Below are 24,987 nucleotides of genomic sequence, written 5' to 3'. Positions count from 1 at the left end.
CCGATAATCGTTTAGCGAGGGCTGCAGGGACATCGTTACTAATGTCCTTGCAGCCCTTGTTTAAACACCATACTTTAACACCAACACCTAAACTTACTTTAACTTACTTTAACACCAACACCTAAACATGTTACAGGTCTTCTCCTGCGCTCTTTCCTCCTCCCGGTTCCGCACAGCAGCAGCTTCGGGGTGGCCTGTCTGAGCTGACAGACCGCTCAGCCAATCACTGGCCGTGACCTCACCAGTACAGTGACCGTCAAGTGACCTCACCAGTACAGTTTACACGGACCGATTATCGTTTGAATTTTCGCGATAACAATCACATTTGAGCGATAATCGGCTCTTGTAAACACAGCAAACGATCAAGCAATGTGCGAAAAATCGTTCGTTTTGATCTTTCACCATGTTCTCAAATCGTCGTTGGTCGTTCGCTAAAAATTCGCAGATCGTTCCGTGTAAACAGTCTTTCATCGATTTACCCTATGTGTGAGAATTTTCTAACTATTTTTCTAACTATTTATTCCTCTAAACGCTGATCGTTATAAAAACCAAATTGTTGCTTTAAAATCGTTAAACGATCGATTGGGCGAATTATCCCTTTGAGTAAACGGACCATTAGTGGGAAGGGACATTGATAATTGATCACTGTTTAATACCAATACTTGATGTTTAACAAGTGTGGTCTAAAGGGTTTTCCCCATTGGACCACCGGTATTTGTTATGCTGCGTTTAGACGGAGCGATAATCCGATCTTTTAACGAGTTTGAAGCAACAATTCATTTTTTTATAACGATCAGCGTTTAGACGAATAAATCGTTAGAAAATTTGTAAGAAAAATCGTTATTGCGATTGTTTTAAGATCGCTTAAGCCCATCTCACACATAGGGTAAATCGATGAAAGACTGTTTACACGAAGCGTTCTGCGAATTTTTTGCGAACGACCAACGACGATTTGAGAACATGTTGAAAGATCAAAATGAGCGATTTCTCGCTCGTCGCTTGATCGTTCGCTGTGTTTACACGAGCCGATTATCGCTCAAATGTCGTTATCGTGAAAATTCGCACGATAATCGTTCCATGTAAATGCAGCATTAGATAAGTTGTTCAACTAGGGAACCCCACTGATTGAGAGACTTGGCAGCAAGTATTCAGTTTCCCTGCAGCACCCCCACAGGTTGGATTAAGTATTACACAATTTACATTGAAATCAGTGGGCCATTCATGGAATACATGGACATTCTGGGTCAACACTTTTATATAACTATTATTATGGAACAGACCTTTTAAAGGGGTTAGTTGGGGATAAATTAAAATGTATATCAGACTAGGGTAAAAATAAAAAAGAAGCGATACTCACCTGTCCCAATCTGTGACGCCGTTTCATACGGTGGGTGAGGGATCGGTTTCTTGTGTCTATTGGTAGTTATTGAAACCTTATGAATGCGTCTAGTTGATCAGATATCAAGAGTGAAGAACAAGCTGCCATTTTTAAATCTGCTGATTTACTGTCAGCGAGTTATGTTTTTTCCACTTATGGTTTTTGTGGTTTCATAAAACAAATATGGAGTGAGAGATTTGTCTTCTACTGGGAAGGGAGCCCACTGGAAAGGAGGACTGCCTTCCAGGAGAATATCTACTGACAAGGCCTCTATTAAGGTGGTATTATGGCCACTCGGAGTATTACCCGGTTGAGTACCCGTGTGACGTCTTGTCGCGTCACTCAGACCAATGGTCCGAGACCCTCGTTTTGTGTACTGAATGTGAGCACTGTATGACTTGTTCCCTAGAACAGCATCTCCCAAGATGTTAAGGGGGATTTTTTTCCCCCAGGTTTGCAGGAATGATCTGATCAAGGATCAAAAACCAAAATTTAGAATTTCTCGCCATCTTCGAACAATAGCTACTTAGAGTAATGGCCTTAAAGGGGAACGTTGGAGATTTTTTTTTTTTTCCAGAATAAATTGTGTCAGAAAGTTGTATAGATCTGTAATTTACTTTAATTGAAAAATCTCAAGTTTTCCAGTACTTATCAGCAGCTGTATGTCCTGCAGGAAGTGGTGTATTCTTTCCAGTCTGACAGAGTACTCTCTGCTGCCACCTCTGTCCAGAGCAGGAGAGGATTTCTATGGGGATTTGCTGCTGCTCTGGACAGTTCCTGACATGGACAGAGGTGGCAGCAGACTGGAAAGAATACACCACTTCCTGCAGGGCATACAGCAGCTCTATAGGTCACTCTACATAGATTTAGGCTTTAATACCCTTTGACCCTCACCTCTTCCTCAGGACAATACACCTTCTTACTAGCTCTGTTGCTTGGACATTGTATAAGCCGGTGTAGCCAGGGGCCAACAAGGCCCTTTAAGGTGATTGGAAGCATCTCAGTTATGTAACCTCTATGTCATCTATTTCGAGAATGCTATAAATAGGCCTTTTCTCTATTTTTGTGTATGGGACAATTACATGGCGATGACATTTGGCACGTCTCGGGCCGTCTTACTTTAATTGTAGATGAGGTCAGTCGAGTCGACTGGACATGTTCTGTGTGAAGTTACTCAAAGTGCCGAGGGATCTATAAAATGTCACAGGCCTCTCGCCTCCCTGCGCTAACTAAACAAGATTTCTCTATGTATTACAAGCCAAAAATTTGAGATGTTTTAATCTGGGTATCATGAGTCACCGCTTCATGTTTGTTAACCACTGGGTTACTCCTGCTATATAGCTGGATATAACAACTTATGGTATTCGCTATAAAATATATATTTGTTATGTCATATTATATAGTGGTGATGTCATTCCGGTAGTATGGCCGATGATGATGTCACTTATCGAGAGAATGGTGATGTCATCTAAGTAGAATACGTGATACATACAGAGAGCGGTGATATCATCCCCCCCCCCCCCTAAAAAAAGTGCATGTTACCGATAGGAGAATAAAAATGCAACTAGAATATGTGGTATTTATCGAAAGTGGTGATGTCACTCTAGTAGAACTTATGTATAGAGGGAGACCAGTGATGTCATACTAGTAGAATATATGGTATTTATTGAGAGTAGTGATGTCATACTAGTAGAATATATGGTATTTATTGAGAGTTGTGATGTCATACTAGTAGAATATATGGTATTTGAAAGTAGTGATGTCATACTAGTAGAATATGTGATATTCATAGAGAGTAGTGATGTTACTCTAGTAGAATATGTGATCTTCATAGAGAGTAGTGATGTCACTCTAGTAGAACATGCATAGTAGGAGAATAATGATGTCACGCTAGAAGAACTTGTATAGCGGGAGACTAGTGATGTCATACTAGTAAAATATGTGGTATTTATAGAGAGTAGTGATGTCATACTAGTAGAATTTGTGGTATTTATAGAGAATAGTGATGTCATACTAGTAAAATATGTGGTATTTATAGAGTAGTGATGTCACTCTAGTAGAACATTTATAGTAGGAGAATAATGATGTCACTCTAGTAGAACACGTATAGCGTGAGACTAGTGATGTCATACTGGTAGAATTTGTGGTATTTATAGAGAGTAGTGATGTCATACTAACAGAATATGTGATATATATATATATATATATATATAGAGAGAGAGAGAGAGAGAGAGAGTAGTGATGTCATACTAACAGAATATGTGAGATATATATATATAGAGAGAGAGAGAGAGAGTAGTGATGTCATACTAGCAGAATATGTGATATGTATGGAGAATAATGATGTCCCTCTTGTAGAACATGTATAATGGGAGACTAGTGATGTCACTCTAGTAGAACATGTGATATTTATAGAGAGTAGTGATGTCACTCTAGTAGAACATGTATAGCGGGAGACTAGTGATGTCACTTTAGTAGAACATGTACAGTAGAGAGTAGTGATGTCACTCTAGTAGAACATGTGATATTTATAGAGAGTAGTGATGTCATTCTAGTAGAACATGTATAGTAGGAGAATAATGTCACTGTAGTAGAACATGTATAGCGGGAGACTAGTGATGTCACTTTAGTAGAATATGTACAGTAGAGAGTAGTGATGTCACTCTAGTAGAACATGTGATATTTATAGAGAGTAGTGATGTCACTCTAGTAGAACATGTATAGTAGGAGAATAATGTCACTGTAGTAGAACATGTATAGCGGGAGAATAATGTTGTCACTGTAGTAGAACATGTATAGCAGGAGACTAGTGATGTCACTTTAGTAGAACATGTACAGTAAAGAGTAGTGATGTCACTCTAGTAGAACATGAATAGTAGGAGAATAATGTTGTCACTCCAGTAGAATATGTGGTATATCCAGAGAGTGGTGATGTCACTTCAACAAAATGTATATATTCAGAGAATGATGATGTCATTTCAATAGAATATGTAGTATGTAGAGTGGTGATGTCACTCCAGTGAAACATGTATAGAAGGAGAATAGTGATGTCATTCTAGTAGAATAAGTGGAGCTGTTATGTCACTCCCCTACAAAATATGTACACTGGGAGAAGGATGACATCATTACAATAAAATATATGATATGATGTCACTCCGGTAATACATGTATACCCGGAGAATAGTGATGTCATTGTAGCAGGAGTGTGGTGATGTCACTCTAAGAGAACATTTATATCCAGAGAGTGGTGATCTCTTCCCCAGTAGAATGAGTGGTGACATCATTTTTATAGAGTATTGGGGGAGATTTATCAAACATGGTGTAAAGTGAAACAGGCCCAGTTGCCCCTAGCAACCAATCAGATTCCACTTTTCATTCCTCACAGACTCTTTGGAAAATGAAAGGTGGATTCTGATTGGTTGCTAGGGGCACCTGAGCCAGTTTCACTTTACACCATGTTTGATAAATCTCCCGCTATGTGTATATGGAGAATGGTGATGTAATTCTAGTAGAATATATGCTATATCTAGAATGGTGATGTCACTCTAATAGATTTTATAGGTCATTTCATCCACAATAGAATAGTAGAACACAGATATATGGAGAATGGTGATGTCATTCAAAGAAAATATGATGTCACTCAATTATCTCATAGGTCATTATGTCACGGCAATTCAGACCCCTAATATGCAAACCTTATGGGCCTGTGATACCACTTACATATCGCCGTCCTCTCTTTTTCACGTTTCAAACAGTGTCGCCTCTTTTTTTTTTCTCTTTTCTTAAAAAGGAAAGGTGGAGCTCAGTGTTAACCAAACTTGCACCTTTAACACGCGCCTCACTGAGCAAAAAAGAAACAAAGATTTACATTAGTCATACCTTTTCTTATTCCTGGAATACTGCAAAATGTCACACATACAAACTGTTAACCAAGATCTGCCTTCATGTCAGCTTTGTGCACCATCATCATTTACCGGCTATAGCATAAAGAGGGTAGGCCCCCCCCCAAACCTACAAAAAAAAAACCTCTAAAAGGCAAATCTGCATAGTCATGCTATGTTATGGGAGCAGTTACATCAAATTATCAGTTGTCATTGAAGAGATTTAATGGCTGCTCCCTTGGTGGTCACCCAACTAGACTGGCATGGCAAAAACAAGTCGGTGCGTGACCACCAAGGGAGTCGCCATTAAAGGAGAAGTCCGGTGAAAAATTTTAATAAAAGTATTGTATTGCCCCCAAAAAGTTATACGAATCTCCAATATACACTTATTACGTGAAATGCTTATAAAGTGTTTTTTTCCCTGCACTTACTACTGCATCAAGGCTTCACTTCCTGGATAACATGGTGATTTCACTTCCTGGATAACATGGTGATGTCACTTCCTGGATAACAGTGTGATGTCACTTCCTGGATAATATAGTGCTCTCACTTCCTGGATAAAATGGTGATGTCACGACCCGACTCCCAGAGCTGTGCGGGCTGTGGCTGCTGGAGAGGATGATGGCAGGGGGATGCTCAGTGTCCCTCCGGTGCCCTGTGTCCCTCAGTGTTCTCCTGCCATCATCCTCTCCAGCAGCCACAGCCCGCACAGCTCTGAGAGTCTGGTCGTGACATCACCATTTTATCCAGGAAGTGACATCACCATGTTATCCAGGAAGTGACATCACCATGTTATCCAAGAAGTGAAGCCTTGATGCAGTAGTAAGTGCAGGGAAAAAAGCACTTTATAAGCATTTCCCATAATAAGTGTATATTGGGGATTTGTATAACTTTTGAGGGGTAATACAATACTTAAATAAAACTTTTTGCAGGACTTCTCCTTTAAGTCTCCCCAATTACAGCAGCATTTATATTATATTATGGTTCGTTTTGGGGAAAACACCCGATGTCAGATATGAATTATAGGGCAAGATGTTCTCCCCAGTACTGTACAGTCTCCTTAGATGTCTGCTTGAAATATACAAGACTTGAAGTTTTAATTTGATGCTTCTACTTAGTAGAAATTCAATCTTTGCGTTGTAAACCACAAATAAATACGCACGGGCTGCCAGTTTTTGGTGATCAGAGGAACTCCGAAATGTTCACATTTGTCTGGAGTCGTGGTATTAAGATGCTTCTAAAATAAGCCCATTCAGTTTAGGGGAGCGCAGGATCGGTACTGGTGGAGGACCCTTGTGGATTATGGGGGTGCCTTGTTTCTCCACCCCCTGTGTAAATGGCGGGCAGTAAAGCATTTACGCCATAGCTCCGTTTACCCTTTAAGGAAGTGCTGAAGATCAAACTTCAATTTTTCGATTGTTGCCTGCTATTATCGTTTAAAGTGTCACTGTCGGTTTAATTGTTTTTTTGCAGTTTGAAGCTCTCCCCCCTGTCTTCATGGTTTTCTTATGGAGAGGGGAGGGGTGGAGGGAGATAAGGCACCAAAACAGGACAACAAAGAGTTAATTTACAGCTACATCACCGGGCTATCTCCTCTGAAGTCAGCATTGACCTCTAAATGCCGACTTTCACACAGGTCCCGCTGTGTAATCCTTTGTTCTCTGCTCTCTGCTGCCGAGTAATGTCCCTTCTCCCCCCTCCCCTCTCCATAGGTTACACAGGCCTCAACTGATGTAAAAGAGTCAAGATTTCCTGATTCTGAGCAGTGAATGAGAGGGGGGGGGGACCTGGGGAAAGTCTTTTTGAATGTAGATAATGGCATATTTTCCTAATAAACCAAATTACAAGGTTCCTTAAAATAGCCTGGACTATTGATTTCGGGGGGGGGGGGGGGGGGGGGGGAATGACTGTGACACTTTAAATTTGAACAATATAACGATTTTCCGCGCGATAATCCCCGTGTAATAGGGCCATAATCCCTTTAAACTGAAAGGACATATTGCCCGGAGCAGCGCTTCTCCGTTCCAGTCCTCGCGGCCCTCCAACTGGTCATGTTTTGAGTATATTTATATCACCTGTGAAATACTAAGGAAATCCTCATAACTAGTTGGTGGCTATGAAGACGGATTGAGAAGCATGGAGTGGTAGTAGTCACCCCCCCCCCCCTCCCCCCATAAAGACAAAAAGAAAAACTTTTGTCCCTTTCTTAATTCTTATGGTATGGCGTCTCGGGCGCTCCACAGCTGGAGGTGAGGGGGGGGGGCTTTTGACAATGGGGGGCACACTCTGCACTTGAGGAAACTTGCCGCCTCATTTGCAGCAGTTAATGAATATGCAAAAAAAAAAATTGGAGCCGCCGATACAAATTGCAGCCTGTTGTCTAACAAAGCCGGGGCATGTGCGAGCTTTTGATGGCTGAGTTTATGGCGCTCGCTGGAGAGGTTAGCGCGAGGAGAGCAGGGACTTTGTGAATGCTGATCCCTAGTCACTCTGGGCCTCCAGCCATTCGCTTGCTGTCTCATTTGCATTCTGAATGACATTAGGGAGGATAACTAGGTGATTGGACCTCGCCGGGGTCTCCTGTGACCACACGTGGAGTGGGACCTACAGCAGTGCTGGCTGGCATCGGCTCTGTGACTCTTTATGCCAGATGAGAATTACACTGTATGAGTTACATATCTTATAACGCATCACATTTTGGCAGTTCTCTCAGCCCCAGCGCACACTTTCTCACGTAACATGAATATTCCTATAAGCTGTAAACTGTTTTTGATCCTTTTTTGCGCATGTAATTGTACGGATGTAGCAGAGCTGAATTAGCGAATGCCCCCCCCCCCTTTGATCTATTGGGTTATTGCCAGTGGTTCACCAACAAAGACTAGGCGAAAGAAACCTGAGGCCTAGAAAGTGGCGTCTGCTGGCACCATACAGGGTAGACGATAAAAAAAAAATTTAAAGGGATTTTCCAGAATTCTTCAAAACATCAGAAAAAAACTTGCCTACTACTTATTTTTAGTTTACGTAAGACATTACTTTCAGGTTATTCCAACAAACAAATGGTTGTCACCTCAGAGGCCAATAGGTATTTAATTGCCTAGTGCAATTAGAGACAGAGGGGCGGAGCATGACGTCACAATGTCTGGTTTCTCATACTGGACCTTGTATATTGTTCATGTAATAATCTATATGCAGCCACTAGAGGGGATCAGGTGATCGCCCCAAGGTAACACTCTAGCGGCCACTGCAGGGCGATTGAAGTATTACATCCTAGTCTGCCAGACTGATTGCTGCCCGTATAGAGCTTCTCTCTTTTCTGGCTCATAGAGAGTTGTCCCTAACTTAGGGAGGCATGAGTAGACTTTAGGAGACAACCCCTTTAAAATATTAAATATTAATTTTTCTGCTGATCGGTGGGGATCCGACCACCAGTCAAGAAGTCGACTAGAGTGTATGTGAGCATACACATTGTATGTGTATGTGAGCATTGTTTGTAGGACCTCCGACCATGAATGAGTAGCGGTTTAGCATTGACTCTGAGGACGGTTGACCAGATCCACAGTGACTGATCCGCCGCCGATCAAATAGTTATGTGGTTAGGACATAACATTTACTCTTCGGATAATCCCTTTAAGACGGAAACCTCTTCAGCTCTGCTACATACATAAGCAAAGCTCTGTCCCAGCTATGGGTAATCCTCATCTTGGCACAGCGCAATCATTTCCTGCTCTTCCCTGACTGTTTGCCTTTTTGCTCTTTGCAGATTTTAACTTTGCCCTGTACCCACCATCTATGATAGCGACTGGAAGCGTGGGAGCCGCAATCTGCGGGCTGCAGTTGGACGACGCAGAAAGCGACCTCTCCGGCGATAGTCTGACGGAGCACTTGGCTAAGATCACTAACACAGATGTGGTGAGTATCCCTTTTTTCTTTCTTCTTGATTAACAGAATTCTTGGAAAAATATTGACACAAACAAAAAAAAAAACTTGAATTCCCCCAAAGTTCTCGGCCTCCATTTTGGATCTGAAGCAATTTTATTATTTTTTTTTTGCCACTTTAAGTTTTGAGTTTTGTTTAGGTGCGGTATTTCTTACTTCCGAATCGATGCCCTTAAAAGAGCATTTGTCACTTGGCACAGAGCAGCCGGCTGCTAACCCAGCCTAGCGCAGACTGTCTCCTGTGCAAACCAACGCTTAAAGGGGAACACCGGCCAAGTTAGAAGCTGGGAGCCTGAAACGTCACACATCAAAGGTTCTGGACTGAGATACTTGGAATTTCACACTTGGTTCCAAAATGCATCGGGGGGGGGGGGGGGGGGGGGGGGGGGGGGGGGGGGGGTTGGGGGAGAGATATCGCTGTACACAGCGCAATTCACAAACTGGTATTCATAGGAATCTGAGTATTTGGGAATAGACTGGTATAAGTGGCGATTTGTTCAGGCTGTATATTACGCGTATAACGTTACTGTGTGTGAATTGTTGTATGAGGCCTCTTTCATACAGACGGGAGTTTTGGCCCGACCACAGGTATTCTGACCCGATCATAGATCACTATGATCTATAGTCCTGCAGCTAGGCCAGGAATTGCGTCCGTGTTACTGGGAACATGGATGTTTCCATTCAGCGAAAACAAATCACAAAGTAATTTTTTTTCTTTTATATCAACTGGCGCCAGAAGGTGATATAGATTTGTAATTTGTAATTCTATTTAAAAATCTCCTGTCTTCCAGTACTTATTAGCTGCTGTATGTCCTGCAGGAAGTGGTGTATTCTTTCAAGTCTGACACAGTGTTCTCTACTGCCACCTCTGTCCGTGACAGGAACTGTCCAGAGCAGGAGAGGTTTTCTATGGGGATTTACAGTTCCTGACAAAGACAGAGTTGGCAGCAGAGAGCACTACTGTATATCAGACTGGAAAAAATACACCACTTCCTGCAGGACATACAGCAGCTGATAAGTACTGAAAGACTTGAGATTTTTAAATAGAAGTAAATTACAAATCTATATAACTTTCTGACACCAGTTGATCTGAAAGAAAAAAATTAGACAGAGTACCCCTTTAAAATGGATAGACAGTTGTTATGAACACCAGGGTGTGACTATTGGAGCTATGGGGGTTGGCACCGTTATATGGGTCAGCCCATTCCCTATGGCAGGTATAACTTTATAGATAATGTATGTATGTATATATATATATATATATGTGTGTGTGTGTGTGTTAGGTATGGTCCGAAACTGCCGAAGTTCGGGTTCGTATGAACCCGAACTCTCGGTATCAGATTCCCGCTGTCTGCCCGCTCCATGCAGCAGGTGGATACAGCGGGAGGAACGCCTGGAAAACTGGGATACAGCCTATGGCTATGGCTGTATCCCAGTTTTCCAGGCGGTCCTCCCGCTGTATCCACCCTCTCCACGGAGCGGCCAGACAGCGGGAATAATTTCCGAGAGTTTGGGTTCGTACGAACCCGAACCGCACTCTGTTCGGACCATCCCTAATAAATAAATATATATATATATATATATATATATATATATATATATATATACTCTATGTGTGTGTGTGTTTTATTATTATTATTCATACTTTTACAGAATATAACTGATTTGGGGGAGGGTGACCCCTATATGTATCTACAGGACAAACAGCCTCAATGCTTTATTACCAGGAATTAAACCACGATCACGTAATCGCCCCCTCCCGCCGCTGCTACCAGATTTGACCCTTGAACAGTAACCTCTCCATTCCCACAATGCAGTTTGTTTACACTCGTTCCTAATTTTAGAAGTCCCCCCCCCCTCCCGTCTTTCGGAATTGCCAAACAGTCCATTCTAGAAGAAGTTCAAATAAATGGAAGTGGGTCATTAACTTGTAGGACAAGTGTTTCTGGTCTTCATATACTGTGTATGGCACGGGGACTCTCTCAGCGAGTGTACGCCCCAGGTGGTATCTTCCTCCTACACTCTTTCAGGTTTCACATCTTAAACTTTACCTGCTATTCATTCAGCGACTTTGTGTAGGGTTTTGTATGAATCATATCAGTTCTGGAAAGTTTCTTTTCGTAACGCTTTGTAAAAAATAATTCAGCCGACCGTCAATGATTCACTCAGGACATTCCCCACAAATTACTGTATATCCTGTGAACTCGGCCCGAGAAAGTGACCAAATGTAGACAGAATGGGGGAGATTTATCAAACATGGTGTAAAGTGAAACTGGCCCAGTTGCCCCTAGCAACCAATCAGATTCCACCTTTCATTTTCCAAAGAGTCTGTGAGGAATGAAAGGTGGAATCTGATTGGTTGCTAGGGGCGACTGAGCCAGTTTCACTTTACACCATGTTTGATAAATCTCCCCCTACATTTCTTCTAATGGTTTTCTGAGCTCTTATGAGGATGGTGGACTGGTAAAGATGGGCGGTAACCAAAATGGCCGCTTCAGTAACTCTCGTAGGGGAGCGTAAAGTTAGATAGTGGAAGGTTAGAGTGGAAAGTAATAATACAGGAGCTGGGGATGTAATATTGCAAAACCAGTGCCATTCAGGGGGTCGAAGAAACTTGAGTGACCACCCTGGTGGGAGATTGTTGTATTTGTTATCTTTAGAAATAGGAGCGACAGCAGACCACCGCTATCCTCTATGGACTGCCTGGACGATCTAGCGATCACCTGGGCAGCCCCCCCACACCTCCCAGCGGCCTCCCCTGCACTTACCATCTCGCGGCTGCTGCGTGCTATAGCGCCAGCAGCGAGTGGGGAATGAGGAGCAAACAAGCTTGTTTGCTCCTCTCAGTCGCCCCGTGTAATAGGGGCTTTAAAAATGCTGCTTTATAGACATTGTCCCATCAGATCTGCTGATCGCCATAGGTCCTGATGCTATTATGCTATTACGGGTAGCTGCAGGCCGCCACATGTTCCCCTTGCAGTGCCCAATGTTATGTATGGAGACCCCTTAGATCGTTGACGTCTCTGCGGGGGTTCTCTGTGGCTAATAGAGGGTGCCAACTTCCTCTGACTTCTCAAAGGACGTTCCTTTTAAAGGGGTACTCCAGAGAAATGTTTTCAAATCAATGGTGTCAGAAAGTTTTACAGATTTGTACATTTTTTTCTATTTAAAAAAACTTATGTCTTCCAGTACTTATCAGCTGCAGGAAGTGGTGTATTCTTTCCAGTCTGACACAGTCCTCTCTGCTGCCACCTCTGTCCATGTCAGGAGAGGGTTTTCTATGGGAATTTGAACAGTTCCTGTCACAAACAGAGGTGGCAGCAGAGAGCAGTGTGTCCAACTGGAAAGAATACACCACTTCCTGCAGGACATTCAGCAGCTGATAAGTATTGGAAGACTTGAGATTTTTTAATTAAAGTAATTTACAAATATATATTTAAAAAAATATCTCTGGAGTACCCCTTTAAGTCTGATGTAGAAGCACAGGCAGGCATGAATAAATTAAATTTCTCATCTTCATGTACCAGAGTCATTTCCTGAGACATTAGCAGTAAGTAGATTATCAAATCCACAGGAAAAAATCCCAAGAAATCAAATCACATTAAAGTTATCTCCGCCGCCCGAGCGCCGCGAGATGTTAAATTCTAATCATTCTTGGAACGGGCCGGCTCTCTAATTGGCAGAATGTTTGTATTCCTTTTTTGAATACTGTATCTGTCATAAGACTGTGAAGACAGCGCGGTTCACGCGAGGTAAATGTCTATATTGGTACAGTGCGGCTGGCAGCGAGGAAAAAAAATGTCCCTCGCCTGGCTTTCATTATCAAGGTTCGACTGACTTTGAAAAAGTCCTTCAAAACCAGAGTCGGGTGACCGCCGGGGTGATGCCGCTTATGGGAGAATTATCCTGCTGTGTTAAAGGGCCAGGACATCATGTTATAGACACAGATGTAGCCTCTTAAAGGGGAAATCCATCTACTGTAGTGCGTGAATTGAGAATTTTCAGTGACGCCATCTTACCACAACTATTTTACTCTAGAAATTAGTGATTGTCGTTTATCCAGAAGATAATTGTAGCTGGAGTTCCCCTTTAATACTTGCAGGGGAGTATGATGTGACCCATGACATCAGCTTTGCTCATTGGCTGGGACAGGTCACAGAAGGTAGGGGCTTTTGTGGCAACCAACCCGCTTGGCACTTTATAGTAGATTTAAAGGATTTAGTTTAGTACCAATCAGGTTTCTGCATACATCTCAACATACTGAAATCTTATTGGTTGCCAGTGCCTGACTTTAACTTTGAGCTGTTTTTGATATTAAAAACAAAAAATATTAGGATTTAAAAAAAAAAAAATCATAGCTTCTTTTTTCCACAAACAGCACCACCCCTGTCCTTTAGGTTGTGTGTGGTATTACAATTTGGCTCCATTCACTTCAACGGAACAGAGTTGCAATACCGCACACAAACTGAAGACAAGAGCGGTGATGTTTCTTGTAAAAAGTAGCTTTTTCTAATCCTGAATAACCCCTTTAAGGAGTCCGTAAGATGAAGGGCTATGCCCAGGTAAGAAGCTACCTTTAAGTTAGTCATAGGGTATATGGATGCTATGGGGGGAGGAGGGGGGTTCCAAGCATGGCTGGCTACATGAATTAAAGGGGTACTCCAGAGGAACAAAGATTTGTTTTCTGAATCAGCTGGTGTGATAAAGTTATACAGATTTGTAAATGACTTCTATTTAAAAATCTTGTATTCCATTACTTTTCAGCTGCTGTATGTCCTGCAGGAAGTAATGTATTCTTTCCAGTCTGACACAGTGCTCTCTGCTGCTACCTCTGTCCATGTCAGGAACTGTCCTGAGCTGTAGAGTTTTTCTATGGGGATTTGCTGCTGCTCTGGACAGTTCCTGACATGGACAGAGGTGGCAGCAGAGAGCACTGTGTCAGACTGGAGAGAATACATCACTTCATGCAGGGCATACAGCACCTGATAAGTACCTGAAGACTTCAGATTTTTAAATAAAAGTAATCTACAAATCTGTATAAGTTTCTGACACCAGTTGATTAAAATACTAATTTATTTCTCTGGATTACCCCTTTAGCGTGCGTTCACACGTACAGGATCTGCAGCAGATTTGATGGCGCAGATTCGAAGTTGCAGATTCAATGCAAAGTAACTCTGGGCCATCAAATCTGCTGCGGATCCTGTACGGGTGAACAGTCAACAATTATTATTATTATTATTATTTTACAGAATTAGAATTTTTTTTCATGGCTACCTTAGGGTCAGGGTGATTTTTTTTTTTTTTTTAAATCTGTCAGGTTTTAAATTATCGGTAACATCTGTTCTGAACAACTTGCGAAACTAGAATTTCATGAAATGGGGTGGGGGTCCTAACCTGCAGGAAATTCTGGCCGTATTGCTCTGTTATATAGTTTTTGTTGTGTTTTTTGTGCACTAAGTGGAGCTTCAGAGAATGGTCGGTGTGTGGGCTGCTTCCTGTCAATGACTCATTGAAAATGGACAACCTCATGTTACCGTCAGCAGTAACATTGAATGTTCTAGTGGCTTTAGCGGTTACCACCTCTCCCTTCCCCCCCCGTCTGATCTTTAATAAAGAGATCTAGGAATTACTGTGCAGGAGGGTTCCCAGGGGCCCCGTGACACCTATTTACCTGCGCCTCTCTAGGCCTGAAATGTATTGAATGTCTCCTGAATATTTCTGTGCTGGAGATGTATTTGTGCAGCGGCTGACTTTTATTGGAACAGAACGGCATACTGTATTACTGACTCATAGGGGGTTTTAAATAAAGTCAGCTGTTGATCTTTCAAGAGACTCCTTTCCGCAAGAGAGCGAGAGGAAAAAAAAAAAGGAAGAAACAAATTAACTGTGTCGCTGCCTCTCGGCCACGCTGGGTTCTCTTCCTGTGAGAATTACTTCATTGTAATGGTGGGACTTTGAGTCCCATACAGAATCCAGTAGGCCTCCGAGGCCAGGTCACCCACCTTGTGCCGCTTGTTTAGTCTTATAACAACATTATAAGATATCAGTGGAAATTTAAAGGGATTTTAAACAGTATAATTTCAAAAAACTTTTGATCACTGTTGGTCAGGGTGTTGGGACCTTCACAATTCCATTTTGATTGGCTCTCCATAGAGGCAGATGGTGTATAGACTTTTTCTGTGATCCCATGCCACTTGTTTGGCCCTCCGATGAAAGACGAAAGGGCACAGCCCTTGGTTAAAGAGAATTTGCCGGCTCTTAGAGCTCAAGTGTCAGGGAGGTGTTGCTGAGCAGCAGCATGCATACCTCCTCGCTCCCCCACCCTCTCGTCCTTGACTGTAAGATATACAGGGCTAAGTGCTGTAAACCAAGCCTAGTTAAGGCAGGAATGAGAAGAGTCACGCTGCCGCTTATCATAACCTTTATAACATTTAAGCTCTGAGTACAATAAAGCTGAAAAATTCCCCTCAAAAGGAACCTGTCACCAAGACAATGCTATCTAATCTATCGCCATCATGTTATAGAGCAGGAAGAGCTGAGCAGATTGATATATATCTTTGTGGGAAAAGATTTTGTGTTACTTGTAACTTGTTGATTGAAATCTCTGACTTAGGAGTCCAATGATAGGACCGCCCACTGGACTCCTTAGTATGGAAATGTCAGAAATTTAAATCAGTGGATTACAAGTTATACAGAATCTTTCCCCATAAAGATATATATCAATCTGCTCAGCTCCTTCTGCTCTATAACATGAGGTCGATAGATTAGGGAGCATTTTTCATAATCACAGGTTTCATTTAACGTAGTATTACGTCACTTCACTTCTGATTGGCTCTCATCAGAGTGACGAATAAAGTGTGTATAGGTTCACCTTGAGATTCAATCAGAAACACTGGGGTCTTAGCACCTGGACCACCAGTAACTGAAACTATTAACATGTTTCCAGTTTTTCCAAAACGCAGCATACTGAGGGTGTGGCGTTTTTTTTTCCTCCCAAAGACTTTAATGGGATTGTTCTGGTTGTCTCAAAAAAAAACAAAAAAACGACATTGCTGTGCATATGGCATTTTTGTCACCTTTTGTGGTCCAGTAACTAGGTCATCTAATGGCAGAGGGGAAAAAAGGTCAGCACACAAAAATGCCTTAAGCACAAAAAAAAAAAATCATTTACACATAAAGTCAAGAACGGCAGAAAAAAATGACATAAAAAAAACCGAAATACATAGAAAAAAAACGTATCGGCAGTACAAAATATAAAATTTTTTTCATAAAAACACACCAAAAAATAGATACAAAACCATATATAAGGGGGGGCTCTCACACACACACTTTTTTGGGGGGCGATTTTCAGGCCTCCAAAAAAGTGTGTGTAAAAGCATCCTCATGGGGTTTTTTAATGTATTTTTTGGTGTGTTTTTAATTTTTGGTTAAATTTTTTTTTTCTCCTCGATTTGCATAAAACCAAAAAGTTCTGCAAAACAACAACGTGCATAAAAATGCCCAGAAAGCGATCGTATAAATCTACATTTCAGGCTCCTTTTTCTTATACGCAGTGTGGGAACACAGCCTGGAAAGGGTTTATAATAAAATAAATTTTATTAGAAAATCACATTCTGTTCGGGTCTAAAAATATTAGAAATATATAATAATAATAATTATTATATATATATATATATATATATATATATATATATAATTAGAATTTCTAATAATCTGGTTGATGCTGGATTGGAGCCATTGGATAGTATACATTGTATGACGTTACATGGCGGAGCACCAGATGCTCTGGATTATCGGGCAGCTGTAGAAGACGCTATAGAATTAATGAGTAATGATGAAGCTTTAGAAAACGAGTCTTCTCTACTTATCGGTGGGTGGCATAAGCAAGCTGCCATTTTTTTTCCATTTTTTTTTTTAAAGCCCCCCGTATACTGCCTCTGGTGTCAGGTCGTATTTTGTATGCAAGGAAACATCAGACAGAATAGCCCGGAGAGAAAGGGATAATGAGATAGTTTCCTAAGTTGTTTTTTTGCCTGATTTGGCAGCTGCTCCAAGTTCATTCAGCTTTTTGTTCCCCAGTGAGTGTTTTGCGTGTGTGGTTACAATGGGGTGATGCAGATACGCTGCAGTCTGATGCTGGAGTTCCGTCGTCCCCATTCATGAGTCCAGAGAAGGGTGCGCGGCTTGTGACGGAGCCAACAAGCAGAGGAAGTAAGGGCCCCATCTAATGAGCGGCAGTACACAGACTTTTGTTTCCGCCCCATGATCTACTAGCGCGCTACAATCATCGGGTTTGATGCTTGTCCCTATGACAAGCGCAGCAGATGCCTTCTCTCTGCGCTGACAAAGAGCATTTATTACAAGCAGCAGAGATTTGTATCCAGATAAACTTAGTTTTATTTTTAGCATAATTAGCTTTTTGGCAGAAGCTTAATACAGGACCCCAGATGGCTGGGCGCAAGAAACCCGAGTGTTTAATTCATCATCTTAAAGACACATTCAGGATCCTAGGCCCAGGACGTCTTCATACTAATATCTGCATAGGCCAAGGGGGCTGGGGACGGGACGCGCATATATATATATATATATAGATAGGGGAAGAAAGATCTGATTAATGGTATCTAGATATTCAATAGATATAGATAGTTAGGATAATAGATGTCAGATATTCGAATGATTTTTAAGAGATAAAATATTGTATAGATATTCAGTAATCTATCTATTATCTATCTATCTCCTATCTATCTCTCTATCTATCTCCTATCTATCTATCTATCTCCTATCTATATATTATCTATCTATCTATCTCCTATCTATCTATCTTCTATCTATCTATCTATCTCCTATCTATCTATCTATCTATCTCCTATCTATCTATCTATCTATCTATCTATCTCCTATCTATCTATCTATCTATCTATCTATCTATCTATCTATCTATCTTCTATCTCCTATCTATCTATCTCCTATCTATCTATCTATCTATCTATCTATCTATCTCCTATCTATCTATCTATCTCCTATCTATCTATCTATCTATCTATCTCCTATCTATCTATCTATCTATCTATCTATCTATCTATCTATCTATTATCTATCTATCTATTATCTATCTATCTATCTATCTATCTCCTATCTATCTATCTATCTATCTATCTATCTTCTATCTCCTATCTCCTATCTATCTATCTATCCCCTATCTATTATCTATCTTCTATCTATTATCTATCTATCTATTATCTATCTATCTATCTATCTATCTATCTCCTATCTATCTATCTATCTATCTATCTATTATCTATCTATCTCCTATCTATCTATCATCTATCTATCTATCTATCTATCTCCTATTTATCTATCTATCTATCTATCTATCTATCTATCTATCTATCATCTATCTCCTATCTATCTATCTATCTATCTATCTCCTATCTATCTATCTATCTATTATCTATCTATCTATCTATCTATCTCCTATCTATCTATCTATCTATCTATCTATCTCCTATCTATCTATCTATTTATTATCTATCTATCTATCTATCTATCTATCTATCTATCTATCTCCTATCTATCTATCTATCTATCTATCTATCTATCTATCTATCTCCTATTTATCTATTACACAGGTCAACAAAAAAAAAAAAATTTACTGGTTTACAATAAAGTTAATGCGCGTGTAGCAAATTACGTCTTTTTTTTCTTTTTTTTTTAAACATTTCACGAAAATTCTCAAAAACTTGAGCCAATCTGGCAAAACTGATGACATATTCAGAATCAGCACCCCAAAGTTACCCTAAATTCGTTTAAATATCTTTGGCCCCAAAAATGCTGTTGACCTGTGTAATCTATCTATCTATTATCTATCTATCTATCTATGTATTATCTATCTATCTATCTATCTATCTATGTATTATCTATCTATCTCCTATCTGTCTATCTATGTATTATCTATCTATCTATCTCCTATCTATCTATCTATCTATCTATCTCCTATCTATCTATCTATCTATCTATCTCCTATCTATCTATCTCCTATCTATCTATCTATCTATCTATCTATCTATCTATCTATCATCTATCTATCTATCTATCTATCTATCTATCTATCTATTATCTATCTATCTATCTATCTATGTATTATCTATCTATCTATCTATCTATCTATCTATCTATCTATCTATCTATGTATTATCTATCTATCTCCTATCTGTCTATCTATGTATTATCTATCTATCTATCTCCTATCTATCTATCTATCTATCTATCTATCTATCTATCTATCTATCTATCTCCTATCTATCTATCTCCTATCTATCTATCTCCTATCTATCTATCTATCTATCTATCTATCTATCTATCTATCTATCTATCTCTCTATCTCCTATCTATCTATCTATCTATCTATCTATCTATCTCTCTCTCTCCTATCTATCTATCTATCTATCTATCTATCTATCTATGTATTATCTATCTATCTCCTATCTGTCTAAAGGTCCATTTACACAGAAAGATTATCTGCTAAAGATTTGAAGCCAAAGCCAGGAATGGATTTGAAAAGAGGAGAAATCTTAGTCTTTACTTTATGACCTGATCTCTGTTTATAGTCTGTTCCTGGCTTTGGCTTTAAATCTTTGGCAAATAATCTTGCTGTGTAAATAGACCCTATCTCATATCTATCTATCTATCTATCTATCTATCTATCTATCTATCTATCTATCTCCTATCTATCTATCTCCTATCTATCTATCTATCTATCTATCTATCTATCTATCTATCTATCTATCTATCTATCTATCTATCTCCTATCTATCTATCTCCTATCTATCTCCTATCTATCTCCTATCTATCTATCTATCTATCTATCTATCTATCTATCTATCTATCTATCTATCTATCTATCTATCGTGTCTAATCCATCTAAGATTGATCAAACATCTGAGCTATTAGGAATATATTGGATATAGTCCATAGATATAGATAGAATAATATATAAGAATTAGAGATGAGCGAACCTGGAGCATGCTCAAGTCGATCCGAACCCGATCGTTCAGCATTTGATTAGCGGTGGCTGCTGAAGTTGGATAAAGCCCTAAGGCTATGTGGAAAACATGGATATAGTCATTGGCTGTATCCATGTTTTCCAGACAACCTTAGAGCTTTATCCAAGTTCAGCAGCCCCAGCTAATCAAATACCGAACGATCGGGTTCGGATCGACTCAAACCCGAACCCGGTTCGCTCATCTCTAATAAGAATGTTAATAAAAGAATAATAGACATCATATATTCAATAGACAGGTATTAGATATGATAGGATAGATTATAGGATATATGATGTAATTTATTTGTAGATAGATAATTGTTAGATATTATATGGATAGATATAAGATACTGGGTACAAATTGGAAGGATACCACATAAAGCAATGGATGGGTGGATGGATAGGAGATAGATAGATCAGTCTTTCCAATATATAACTTCAAATACCATAATTTGCTAGTTGTTCAGAGTATAAATTATGACGTTAGGTTGTTATGACCTGGAGACACATGATAGATATGAGGTCACTTTTTATGCTACTTTTAATCCCCTTCCTAGTCTTTGCTAGTGTTAAATTATAAAATTCTAGCTTCCTACAAAGTTCTTGCGGCAGACTGTGTTAAAATTGAGCTTAATGCATAAATAGTATGCAGCAAGCTCCCTCTAGTGGTGGCAGCTGGCACTTAGAATATTATCCTGTACTGTATGTCTATACAGGGGACGTGGAGCACTGTACCAGAGAGGTGGAGATCCAATCCCCTTAAAGAGGATATAACAAAGTGAATGGGTGTACAATTTTGGACAGTAATGTTGATTTTTTCGCTTTAAATCCTAGATAGTAACAGGTGCACATAAAGAATGTTTGGGACGTTATATTAGATTGTTATCCCAAGAATTAAAGGTAATTTGGACAGATTTGTTTTTTTTTTCCATTCTCCTCTGCCTGAAGTAATAAACCGAGGTGAACAATGTTAGCCCGGCACTTCAGAGCTTCTGTGATATAGGGAAATAATAGAGCACTTAGCAGTAATTTGAGAATGTCAGGAGAAAGCAAATCACATTCCCCGCTTCACAGCCCTGCCGCATGGTTTCCTTGTGATCTTAGAACAGGATATTGAAGCCTCATAGCATTTCCCATGCACTTTGTCTAACCCTCTTTGCCTGCCACAGGGGAATATATGTATATGCAGCCAAGATGATAAATCGCTTAAAGTACAACGTCTGCACCCCTATGTAATTACATAATCCAGATTAGGAGACTATGGGATTATGCATATGTCGAAACTAACAGGGTTAATTTTATTATCGGTAGAATGAGGTCCTCCCCATACACAAGGAAATTCAGCATTGGCCTCTCCTAGAACAAAGGGGTTGGCTGTGATTTTTCATCTCTCCATCTTTATCAGGGTGGTGTACAGCACCACCACAGGGGACATAAGGTATTACATGGTGCCCTATTGTCCAGTTCAAGGATGAGGACAGAGAAGATCCATTTAGAAGCCACTTTCTGGTTTGGCTACTTGATCGAGCTCTGGGATGAGGAGACCTTCTGTCAGTAGTAAAAGGGGGGTATTTCACTTTGGAAAACCCATTGATATATATATATCTAGTTAGGAAATTATAAGCTAATAGAGAGGGTCTCCTGTTGAAAAGCTGTATCTCTTATCCAGAGTGGAGTGGAGTTACACGAAGAAACCAGTTTTCATCTGGAGGACCTGTCTTGTCCTGCACCCATTGGTGTGAATAGACACTATGTAATACTTAATTTCCCCTGTGGGGGCACTGCTGGGAAACACAACACCTACTGCCAGGTTTCCACACCGATTACAGGGGTGGGCCCAACAGGAGAAATCTTTGCATCTTTGCAATGTGTTTCTAGTCAGAGGGTGCCTCTTAGGGTCCTATTACACTAAGCGATTTTTAACGACTAACGATAATCGACGAGATTGTTTTTCGTTAACCTGAAATCGTTCACCATGTTACACAGAACGATAATTGTTAGTTACGATCGTTACAAGATTGTTATTGCGATCGTTACTATGATTTTTCCTTCTGATCCCTGCAAAACAATGAACAATGTGCAATTACACTGAACGATTAGTGAAAAAATGCGGAACTTGAGCGAACGAACGTGGAATTACAGCGAACGATTAGTGAACGATTAAAGAGGACCTGTCACCCCCCATGCCGGGGTGACAGGCTCCCGACCCCCTGTTAGATCCCCCTAAATATACCTCATCGCGCCGGGTCCCGCTTCCTGAGCCGGTCGGGTGACTGAGATTTCAGCGCCCGAAGCCCGGCGCACGCGCTCACAGGAGATTCCGATGCTCATAGAGAATAAATAGGGAGTCCGATGCTCCGTCATTCTCTATGGGCATCGGACTCTCCTGTGAGCGCGTGCACCGTGCTTCGGGCGCTGAAATCTCAGTCACCCGACCGGCTGAGGAAGCTGGACCCGGCACGATGAGTTATATTTAGCGGGATCCAACGGGGGGTCGGGAGCCTGTCAACCCGGCACGGGGGGGGGGGGGGGGGGGGGGGGGGGGGAAGTGGGGGTGACAGGTTTCCTTTAATGATAATTTTAGGTTTAGATCGAAATCAACGATCAACGACATACAAACAATTTTTCGATCGTTGCCTGCAATTACACAAAACGATTATCGTTCAAATTCGAACGATATAACGATTTTTCACACAATACTTGTTCCGTGTAGTAGGGCCCTTAAAGATGAGCATGCTTGAGTCCAGTTGTTCGGCATATGAGTACCAGTGGCTAAAGAAGTTGGATGCAGTCTTCTTCCAACTTCTTCAGCCACCAGTATTCAAATGCCAAACGTTCGGACTTGAGCATGCTTGAGTTGCACTAATCTCTAGTCCCTCTAAGGGTGCGTTGAGACTACGAAACCCGTGTGAAGCATTTCCCGCGGATTCCGCCGCTTGCCCCGCGAGCTCCCGCATGAATCTCCACCGGTTCCATACACTCTTTGGGCGGATGACGAAATCCATAGAATTCTTTGGGCGGACGGCGGAATCCACCGGAGCATAGAATGAAGTTTATGGAACGGGCGTACATCCAAGAGGGGGTGAATGGCAGAATCCGTGGGAAATGCTATGCATGGATTCCGTAGTCTGAACGTACCCTAATAAGTAAAGATTCTCTGAAGAGAACTCCCTTAGGTTCTTTAAACTACATCCCCTTTAAGCAGTCTCTAACCCAGTCATTAAAAGTGGCTCTGGAAGTAAAGGACATTTTTTTTTTAGACACTCTCACAGTATCCAGAGTGTGTGAATGTTCTACAATCACATGTTTTTGGCTTAAAAAGGAGGATCATACCACAACCACATAAAACGCGTCAGAAAAACCACCGGCATTTCACAAGGAAATAAGTCAATGAAGAATGGCATTTACGGTATGAGCAACTGGTGCTGTATGTGCTGCAAGTCAGCTGGTGGGCAAGGCTGGGCCGTGTGACTAACCGTGTGTGTGGCAGAGCTGAAGCTTCGGTGCCCGCCGTTCACAGTGCATATCCAGCTCCAAATTGGTTAACTGGGAACCGTACGCGGCCATGGTGATAATAGCTGTGTACATTGGCAATTAAGAATTCCATCACAGCTCATGCTGATGGTTTCCTGTCCTCCCGAAAGGAAAAATTCCTTATGGAGAATGAGATTTTTTTTTTTTTTTTTTTGCACCACAGAAAGTATTTGTCATGCCCTGTGTGTATATACATTCTTTCTTATTTTTTTCTTTTTATTTTTTCTTTTTTTTTTTATCCGAATCAGTCCGTTACGGTAATGGAGCAACTTTTTGAAAAAATTCATGACACATTACAAAAACTTTGACTCATTCGTTGAATTCTTTTTAATGGGTAACGGTTCTTATTACTTATAACTGTAACGTTATGGAGATGTACAGATGGGGAAGGGGGGGGGGGTTGATCTTTAATCTTTGGGTTGTCATGTTGAGAAAGCTGACAATCGATATGGCCGTCACTAATACTGTCACACAAAGTTCCTGCTGCCCGGAAGGGCACTGATTTAATGGGATTTCTTCTATTTTCTAGAGCTACTTATTTATTAAAAGGAATGTTTTCAACACTTTCAATATAAGATCTTATGGGCTGATCAGCTGATCGCTGCAGATCTGGCTTTTAAAGGGGCATTATCAGCAGGTTAGATGAATCAAACCTGCTCATAGTTCCCCTTTAAGAAGATGCTGCCAACTACTGGGGGAATGTAGTATTACATGCCAGCAATTCAGACGAGTCTGTCAGGGCCTGTATGATGTCTTGACAGGTGTTAGGCTAGGGAGAGGTGACTGTTCTGTTATAGGCCATGTTCAGACCTCATAAGAGACTGGCCGTTCTGTGACCCGGCCGGGTCACGGAGCGGCTGGTTTGAGAAAAGGTCGTCCCGGCCAGATGATCTTTTGCGCCGCTGAGTTCTGATGCGGGCGCATCCGCATCAGAACTCCCCACTGCACACCATGGAGCATGCGGCCGGAGCCGCTCGCTCCACAGTGTGCACTCACAGAGTTTTCTGCGGCCGCTATTCATTGGTGGGGTCAAACAGCACCATAGTTGTATGGCAGGTAGAAGTGTGGATGCACGTTTGTTCTATCATGTTGACAGACCAGTATTTGGGATTGCAGGTAATACCAAATGCTGGTCTGTCAACATGATAGAACAAATGTGCATTGATACTTCTACCTGCCATACAACTATGGTGCTGTTGGGCCCCACATTGGTCAAG

At 41.0% G+C, this 24,987-nt stretch overlaps 1 protein-coding gene and 1 long non-coding RNA gene across 3 annotated transcripts in view; one reads left to right on the top strand and one right to left on the bottom strand.

The window, feature by feature from the left end:
- Nucleotides 1-24,987, bottom strand: part of LOC138789726 (uncharacterized) — a 73,175-nt gene that overhangs the window by 21,707 nt on the left and 26,481 nt on the right. Inside the window, exon 2 of the long non-coding RNA XR_011362777.1 lies at nucleotides 5,099-5,219. This is a non-coding gene — a long non-coding RNA (uncharacterized lncRNA). The remainder of the gene's footprint in view (nucleotides 1-5,098; nucleotides 5,220-24,987) is intronic.
- CCND2 (cyclin D2) overlaps nucleotides 1-24,987 on the top strand; it is a 63,593-nt gene that overhangs the window by 33,449 nt on the left and 5,157 nt on the right. For both annotated transcript variants that reach the window (XM_069968481.1, XM_069968473.1), the window contains exon 4: nucleotides 9,020-9,168. In XM_069968481.1, coding sequence (XP_069824582.1) covers nucleotides 9,020-9,168 — 149 coding nt within the window. The remainder of the gene's footprint in view (nucleotides 1-9,019; nucleotides 9,169-24,987) is intronic.

This window comes from Dendropsophus ebraccatus, chromosome 1 (assembly GCF_027789765.1).
Source record: "Dendropsophus ebraccatus isolate aDenEbr1 chromosome 1, aDenEbr1.pat, whole genome shotgun sequence".
Classification (NCBI taxonomy): domain Eukaryota; kingdom Metazoa; phylum Chordata; class Amphibia; order Anura; family Hylidae; genus Dendropsophus; species Dendropsophus ebraccatus.
Note: the sequence above shows the minus strand (reverse complement) of the source record. Positions and strands in the feature narration are given on the sequence as shown.